This window comes from Meles meles, chromosome 14, assembly GCF_922984935.1.
Source record: "Meles meles chromosome 14, mMelMel3.1 paternal haplotype, whole genome shotgun sequence".
NCBI lineage: Eukaryota > Metazoa > Chordata > Mammalia > Carnivora > Mustelidae > Meles > Meles meles.
Genome location: NC_060079.1, coordinates 5,839,071 through 5,848,376, shown reverse-complemented (window position 1 = coordinate 5,848,376; position 9,306 = coordinate 5,839,071). Strand labels below are relative to the sequence as shown.

At 34.5% G+C, this 9,306-nt stretch overlaps 1 protein-coding gene across 1 annotated transcript; it reads right to left on the bottom strand.

Annotated features, from left to right (window-relative positions):
* Positions 1 to 7,394: 7,394 nt before the first annotated feature.
* On the bottom strand, positions 7,395 to 8,908 carry LOC123955946 (elongation factor 1-alpha 1-like). The gene has a single exon (XM_046028123.1). The coding sequence runs from the start codon at positions 8,866 to 8,868 to the stop codon at positions 7,480 to 7,482; it is 1,389 nt and encodes a 462-aa protein (XP_045884079.1). The 5' UTR covers positions 8,869 to 8,908; the 3' UTR covers positions 7,395 to 7,479.
* Between the last annotated feature and the right edge of the window lie 398 nt (positions 8,909 to 9,306).

Sequence of the window (9,306 nt, the reverse complement as noted above, 5' to 3'; positions counted from 1 at the left end):
ATAGTTTGGCTATTGTAGACATTGCTGCTATAAACATTCGGGTACACGTGCCCCTTCGGATCACTATGTATCTTTAGGGTAAATACCCAGTAGTGCAATTGCTGGGTCATAGGGGAGTTCTATTTTCAACATTTTGAGGAACCTCCATGCTGTTTTCCAGATTGGTTGCACCAGCTTGCATTCCCACCAACAGTGGAGGAGGGTTCCCCTTTCTCCACATCCTCGCCAGCATCTTTCATTTCCTGACTTGTTAATTTTAGCCATTCTGACTGGAGTGAGGTGATATCTCATTGTGGTTTTGATTTGTATTTCCCTGATGCCGAGTGACGTGGAGCACTTTTTCATGTGTCTGTTGGTCATCTGGATGTCTTCTTTGCAGAAATGTCTGTTCATGTCCTCTGCCCATTTCTTGATTGGATTGTTTGTTCTTTGGGTGTTGAGTTTGCTAAGTTCCTTATAGATTTTGGATACTAGCCCTTTATCTGATATGTCGTTTGCAAATATCTGAGATATGTAACTCTTAAATATCACAGAATTGTGACACTTTTAATGTTGCCTAAGAAAATCTTTATTGTTAAGGTGACAAATCCCAGATCTCATTATGTTGACCTGAAGATAGTTAACCGATATTTTCAACAAAGTTACCTGGAAATATGTAACACGGAGCACAGAAGTCTTACTCCAGACTAAGGAGAGAAGATGTATAAGTTGACTTGATCCTCAAGGAGGAAAGGTTATTGACCACTTATCCCTCTGAGCTAGAGTTGACTCCAATCTGGTGTTCAAATAATTCATTTTTGACCTAAAAAGACTAACTCTGAGGCTATTCCTGCCTATTTTCCCTCACTCTTCACCCAATCCCAGAATAAGATGATTTCTAATAACTATATTGCTGAAATAACTTACTGAAATTTCATAAAATCATGCATAAAATCATTGTAATACTTTTAAGTACATTGGAAAATTAACATTATTTTCTTATTTGCTTCTTGTCCAATTAGCTAATACTTGGAAAACGACAGAGTGTCAAGATCAATAGATCCCTATGTAGCACTTTTAGATGGTTATTTTTGTGACATAATTAGTGCATCTGATGACTTAATCAAAATTTCAGCTTGGTCCTGCAGGAAGATCGAAAACCAGAAATATGTGTTGCTATATAGGACACATAAATAGATTTGTTCTCTGGATGGCAAACAGTTACTATGTGCCAGCTACTGTTTGAAACATTACATATAAATAGAGAGGACTTTTAATTGTAACTGAGTTTTACCTTTATAGGGTAGCATTTTTTTATTTGCGATATTTTGAATTACAAATTTATGCATATGGTGTAATATTTTTTACTACTTCCTCTTCCTAGTGCTCACATCAAGAAGGCTATTTATTATAACCTAGGTCTTTATTTATTAATGAATAGTGAAAAGTGGTATGTCAGAGCAATCAAAGGCTTATTTTTATGATTTCTGTGATGTCAAATCAATCTGTGGTAATCACTGCAATTTATGGTACTGTAATTTCTGCACTCCTACAAGGGCAATGAAATCTTGAGAATCAAAGTGTTGTGATCATTGTGCATTCCTACAGTTTAGATAGATTCTAACTGGTTGCATACACAGCACATTACGTACTGGTACACTGATGCCTACAAACAGAAATTACAGTATCTTTTGTTTTTTACCAATCTAAAATTAATGGAAACTGTTCTTGCTTTGGCCTTAACAAATGGCATTGTGCCCTTTGCAAATCTTCAGAGGCTATTAAAATTTCCCTTGTGATGCAGTGATGAGAAGGAAATGCTTTTGAACATTTCTAATTAGAAACTGAAAATTCTAAGAGAGGAGAAAACTTTGAAAGGTATTAATTGCTCAGGGGCCATTTTCCTTAGGGAGGAGAAAAACAATGGGCTAGAACCAAATTCTGACATAATCCAATTCTTAAATCCTACAAAACACACTCATTACTTACTGCTTCATACCTTCTCTGTTAACCAGAGAGCTTGGGTGATTATAGATCATAGACCCAGTAAAAGCCTCCAAATTCTTGAAGAGTAGTAGAAAACTTCAAATTTGCCATTCTGAGAACATTCTGAGAAAACATCATGCCCTTTGTTGTTCTATATTTGGACCTGCACTTTGATTTTTGTTTAGAATTTTTGTTTGCTTATGAAATAATTTAAATATACATATCAAATTTTTATAGAGTTAAAGCTATTCTGAGATTTTTTTTTTTTTTGCTTAAAACACTGTTTTGATCATCAGTATCTGACACTATTACAAAAAAGGGGTCCAAGAGATACTGTGTATCTTTTGATGGAAGAACAAAATAACACCTCTCTTGTAGCAAAGTCAAGTCCTGACATTAACCAATTCCCAAGTAGGTTTCCAAAAGCCAATTTCATCCAAAGACACATTTTTTTTTACCCAAAATTGAAACAAAATAATACTGATACTATTATCATTATTATTTTACATGTTTTCATTGTTTTGTTAACGTAATACAATGTGAGAAGACAGAAAAGAATAAACATTGGAAAAATAACAAAGTTCATAATTTTCATGTCTAACTACAAATGCAGAATAATTGAACAAAATAAGCTGAAACGATCTTGCTAAAGATATGCAAGGTAACAAAAATACAATAGCATTTCTGTGTACCATGAGTAACAAGCTGGAAAATCGTTTAAAGTGTACATTTCATTGTTCTTATATGCATTATGAAGAAGTTTAATTGAGTGTGATAGTGCTTTGTAGTAATATATTTTAGCATCTACTCAGATTGATCCCTAAAATGATTTTAAATGAATAAGAAAATGTTCTGTGTTCTTATGACTTTATTCAATAGATACACATTACTTGCCTCTTGTTCTACACCTTTGATTAAAATTAGAGGCTATAAAATCAACACAAAAAAACAGTTGCATTTCTAAATACTAACAATGAACAGTCTGAAAATAAAGCTAAAAAATTCATTTACAATAGGATCCAAAAAAATAAAACATTTTGTAATAGATTTAAACAAAGAAGCAAAAGATTTGTATAATGAAAACTATAAAAGATTTTCCATTTAAAGATTTCTATTTAAAAAGGCATAAATAAGTGGAAATGTATCATGAATTCGTGGTTGGGAGATTTAATATTGTTAATCTGATAATATTGTCCAAAGTGATCTTCAAATAGAAAGCAATCCCTAGCAAAATCATGAGATTTTTTATTTTACAGAAAAAGAAAAACCCATCATAAGATTTATACGACCCAATATAGCCAAAACAATCTTGAAAAGAGCAAAATTGAAGGACTCACACTTTCTTATTTCAAGTTTACTATAAAGTAGAATACTGTCATGAGGACTGAAATATAGACCAAAAGAATAAAATAGAAAGATCAGAAATAAACCCTCACTTATTTGGTAAATTGATTTTCAATAAGGGTGCCAACATCATGCAATGAAGAAAGGACAGTCTTTCTTTCTGTTTGTAAGAAATAATTTGATTTCAATTGTTAAATCCAATTGTTTATGCAGTTGTGCTTTATGAAGGCATTTTGACACTTTCCTTTTTCATAATGTTAATTAGACGGACTTCTTTAAAAGAATAATTCCAGTATAGCTAGCATACAGTGTTATATTTGTTTCAGATGTACAATATAGTGATTCAAAAATTCTGTACATTATCAGTGTTCATCATGATAAGTGATCCCCTTCACCTGTTTCACCCATCCCCTCACACACCTCCCCTCTGATTACCATCAATTTGTTCTCTATGGTTGTATAGTAGTTTGTTTGTTTGTTTTCTGGTTCGTCTCTTTTTTCTTTGCTTTTTTCTTAAATTCCACATATGAGTGAAATAATATTTGTCTTTCTCTGACTCACTTATTTTGCTCAGCATTATAATCTCTAGCTCCAGCCATATTGTTGCAAATGGCAAGATTTCATTCTTTTTTATGGCTGAATAATATTGCATTGTGTGTGTGTGTGTGTATGTATATATGTATACATATATATATATATGTATATATATATATATATGTATATATATATATAGTGTATGTATATGTATGTATGTATGTGTGTGTGTGTGTATACATATATACATACACACACACACACACATACATACATACATATACATACACTGCATCTTCTTTATCCATTCATCTATTGATGGACACTTGGGTTGCTTCCACAATTTGGCTATAGTAAATAATGCTGCAATAAGCATAGGGATGCATATTTCCCTTTGAATTAGTGTTTTCATATTCTTTGAGTAATTACCCAGCACTGCAATTACTGGATCATATGGTAATTCTATTTTTAATTTTTTGAGGAACCCCATACTATTTTTCACAGTGGCTGCACCAGTTTGCATTCCCAACAACAGTGCATGAGGGTTCCTTTTCCACATCCTTGCCAACACTTGTTATTTCTTCTGTCTTTGATTTTATTCATTCTGACAGGTGTTAGGTAGTATCTCATTGTGGTTTTGATTTGCATTTCTCTTATGATGGGTGATGTTAAGGATCTTTCCATATACCTATTAGCCACTTGTATGTCTTCTTTGAAGAAATGTCTGTTCATGTCTTTGCCCATTTTTAAACTGGATTATTTGATTTTGGGGGGCTGAGTTTGATTAAGTTCTTTATATATTTTGGATACTAACCCTTTACCAGATATGTCATTTGAAAGTATATTCTTCATTCAGTAGGCTGTTTTTTGGTTTTGTTGATTATTTCTTTTGTTGTGAAGAAGCTTTTTATTTTGATGTAGTACCAATAGTTTATTTTTGCTTTTGTTTCCCTTGCCTCAGGGGACATATCTAAAAAAATATTGCTATAACCACTGTTAGAAGAATTACTGTCTATGCTCTCTTCTAGGATTTTTATGGTTTCAAGTCTTCCTTTCTGTCTTTTATTTCTTTATATTTTTAATCCATTTTAAGTTTCTTTTTTATATGGTGAAAGAAAGTGGTCCAGTTTCATTCTGTTGCATGTACCTGTCTAGTTTTCCCAATACCATCTGTTGAAAAGACTGTCTTTCCCCCTCTGTATATTCTTGGCTCTTTGGTTGAAAATTAATTAAACACAAAATGGTCAGTTTATTTCTGGGTTCTCTATTTTGTTCCATTAAACTATGTATCTACTTCTGTGCCAGTACTACATTGTTTTGATTACTAAAGCTTTGTAGTATATTTGAAATCTGGGATTGTGAAACTTCCAACTTTGTTCTTTTTTAAGATTGCTTTGGTTATTTGGGGTCTTTTGTGGTTCCATACAAGTTTTAGGATTACTTTTTCCAGTTCTGCAAAAAATGCTATAGGTATTTTGATAGGGACTGCATTAAATATGTAGATTATTTTGGGCAGCATAGATATTTTAACAATATTTGTTCTTTTAATCCATGAGCGTGTAATGTCTTTCCATTGTTTGTGTCATTAATTTTTTTCATCATGTTTTATAGTTTTCAGTGTACAAGTCTTTCACCTCTTCAGTGCAAAGACAGTCTTTTTAATGAATAATGTTGTGAAAACTAAATATTCACAAGTGAAAGAATGTAGTGGGACTCCTACCTTATACCTTATATAAAATTAACTGAAAATAGATTGAAGACATGTATTTAAGAACTATGCCTATAAAATTCCTAGAAAAATACATAGGGGAAAATCTTTATGGTACTACAATGGGCAATTCTTTCTTGTATATGGTAACAAAAATACAGGTAGCAAGAAAAAAGAGATACACTGGATAACATCAAAATTGAAAACTATTATAAATCAAAGAACACTATTAAGAGAATGAAAAGACAATTGAAGAATGGCAGAAGATATTTTCATATCATATGTCTAATAAGAGATTATTATCCAGAAAATGTAAAGAATGCCCACAACTCAACAACAACAAAAAAACCTAATCTAATCAAAAGTAGCCAAAAGACTTAAGTAGCCATTTCTCCAGTTAAGATATCCAAATTTCTAATAAGCAGACTAAAAAGTTCAGTGCCTCAAATCAAATTAGAGACAACGAATAAAAACCACAATGAGATACCACTTCACATCCATTAGAATTGCTGTTATTAAGCAAAAAATGGAAAACGACCAAAGTTGGCAAGGATGTGGAGATATTGAAACTCTTTTGCACTGTGGCTGAGAATGTAAAATAGTACAGTTATCATGGAAAACAGTTTGGTGGTTCTTCAGAAAAGTTTAGCATAGAAATCACTGTATGATCCAACAATTCCATTTCTAGGTGTGTGTCCAAAAGAACTGGGAAGAGGAACTTGAACAGATACTTGTACTTCCATGTTCATAGTAGCACAATGGAAACAATCCACATGTCCCTCAACAGATGAATGGATAAACAAAATAAGGTTTGTACATATAATAGAATACCAATCAGCCTTTGAAATGAATGAAATTTTAAAATCTTTTTTTTAAATATTTTTATTTATTTGACAGAGAGAAATCACAAGTAGGCAGAGAGGCAGGCAGAGAGAGAGGAGGAAGCAAGCTCCCTGCGGAGCAGAGAGCCCAATGCGGGGCTCGATCCCAGGACCCTGGGATCATGACCTGAGCCGAAGGCAGAGGCTTTAACCCACTGAGCCACCCAGGCGCCCCTGAAATGAATGAAATTTTGATAACTGTTGTAATAAGGATGAAACTGTAATAAGGATGAACATGAAGTAAAAATAGTCAGGAAAGGGCAAATATTCATCAGATTATTTATAGAAGGTGTCTAGAACATATTCGCAGAGATGAGAGTAGAACAAAGGTTACTAAAAGCTGGAGTAAGGGATAGATTAAAGATTATTTTTTAATAGTTATTGGGGTGAACAAAGAGTGGAAGTGGATGTGATGGCTGCACAACATTGTGACTGTACTTAATGCCACTGAATTGAATACTTAATCATAATTTAAAATGGTAAATTGTATGTTATGTAAATATGATCAGAATAAAAACAAAATTCCCGACACTTTTTTTGTCCTCATGAAAATTATAATCTATAAGACATTAAATAGACATTATTTGTTATTATTTTATTATTATATTATATAAAATACATATGTAATATACTATATATGTTATGAAGAAAAATACTATATACAATGAAAATATTGCAAAAAATACACTTACTTACTATAAGGTATCAGGGATTTATCCTAGCTGAATATCAAATTATCAGTGTATTTTTTTTTCTCATTAAACTTTTTGTTTTAATGGGTCTCAAAATTCTGTGACAGATTTTTGGTCAAGTTGTTTCCATTAAAAAGTACTGATTTTAAAAACTAATAACTTAAAACTGCCACACACACAAAAAAAACAAATGGTCCACAAAACATTCTCCTTTCCTTCTGAAGGTTTTATGATGCATTGTTATCATTAACCAGTCTTTTACTATTAAACTTAAATGGCCAATTGACACAAACAGTTCTGAGACCGTTCTTCCACCACTGATTAAGACTGGGGTGGCAGGTATTGGGGATAATATTCATTTAGCCTTCTGAGCTTTCTGGGCAGACTTGGTGACCTTGCCAGCTCCAGCTGCCTTCTTGTCCACTGCTGTGATGACACCCACAGCAACCGTCTGTCTCATGTCACAAACAGCAAAACGGCCCAGAGGAGGATAGTCAGAGAATCTCTCAACACACATAGGCTTGCCAGAAACCATATCAACAATGGCAGTGTCACCAGATTTCAAGAACTTGGGACCATCTTCCAGCTTTTTTCCAGAACGACGATCTATCTTCTCCTTCAGCTCAGCAAACTTGCAAGCAATGTGAGCTGTGTGACAATCCAGGACAGGTGCATATCCAGCACTGATTTGGCCTGGATGGTTCACGATAATCACCTGAGCTATGAAGCCAGCTGCTTCCATTGGTGGGTCATTTTTGCTGTCACCAGCCACATTGCCACGACGAACATCTTTGACAGATACGTTCTTGACATTGAAGCCCACATTGTCCCCAGGAAGAGCCTCACTCAAAGCTTCATGGTGCATTTCAACAGACTTGACTTCAGTTGTAACATTGACTGGAGCAAAGCTGACCACCATGCCAGGTTTAAGAACACCAGTCTCCACTCGGCCCACAGGAACAGTACCAATACCACCAATTTTGTAGACGTCCTGGAGAGGCAGACACAAGGGCTTGTCAGTTGGACGAGTTGGTGGCAGAATGCAATCCAGGGCTTCAAGCAGTGTGGTTCCACTGGCATTCCCATCTTTACGGGTGACTTTCCATCCCTTGAACCAAGGCGTGTTAGCACTTGGCTCCAGCATGTTGTCACTATTCCAATCAGAAATTGGCACAAATGCTACTGTGTCGGGGTTGTAGCCAATTTTCTTAATGTAGGTGCTGACTTCCTTAACGATTTCCTTGTATCTCTTCTGGCTGTAGGATGGCTCAGTGGAATCCATTTTGTTAACACCAACAATTAGTTGTTTTACACCCAGTGTGTAAGCCAGAAGGGCATGCTCACGGGTCTGCCCATTCTTGGAAATACCTGCTTCAAATTCACCAACACCAGCAGCAACAATCAGGACAGCACAGTCAGCCTGAGATGTGCCTGTAATCACGTTTTTGATAAAGTCTCTGTGTCCTGGAGCATCAATGATGGTCACATAATACTTGCTGGTCTCAAATTTCCACAGGGAGATATCAATGGTGATACCACGTTCATGTTCAGCTTTCAGTTTATCCAAGACCCAGGCATACTTAAAGGAGCCTTTTCCCATCTCAGCAGCCTCCTTCTCGAATTTTTCGATAGTTCTTTTGTCAATTCCACCACATTTGTAGATCAGATGACCAGTAGTGGTAGACTTGCCCGAATCTACGTGTCCGATGACAACAATGTTGATATGAGTCTTTTCCTTCCCCATTCTGGTTTAGGTTGAGTGGTGGTTTTCACGACACCTGTGTTCTGGCAGCAAACCCATTGTGAAAAAGCAAATTATCAGTGTATTAATAACAATTTCACAGGTACTTTACTAACAAGGAAAAAATAAAACAATTTCAAAAAAATATTATTTCTCATCCAGATTGCCCTTTACCACGAAGTTTTGAAAGTAGGATTCCAAGAGGGAAAGGATAATATTTTATTCATCTCTGTATTTTAAGCACATAATAGTCATTTACATATAAAAAACAAAAAATAAAGGACCATGCACAGATGGATACAAATTACATTTGTAAATACAGATCTACACACACACACACACACACACACACACAAATACACACATGTTGAGATAATCTTTGGATAATTGCTACAAAAAAACTTTGAAAAATCTACAGTATTTTTCAACCACAGGAAATAA

Bases quoted from the DNA above. Each gene is read 5' to 3' on its own strand.
- LOC123955946 (XM_046028123.1), bottom strand. From the start codon at position 8,868: ATGGGGAAGGAAAAGACTCATATCAACATTGTTGTCATCGGACACGTA.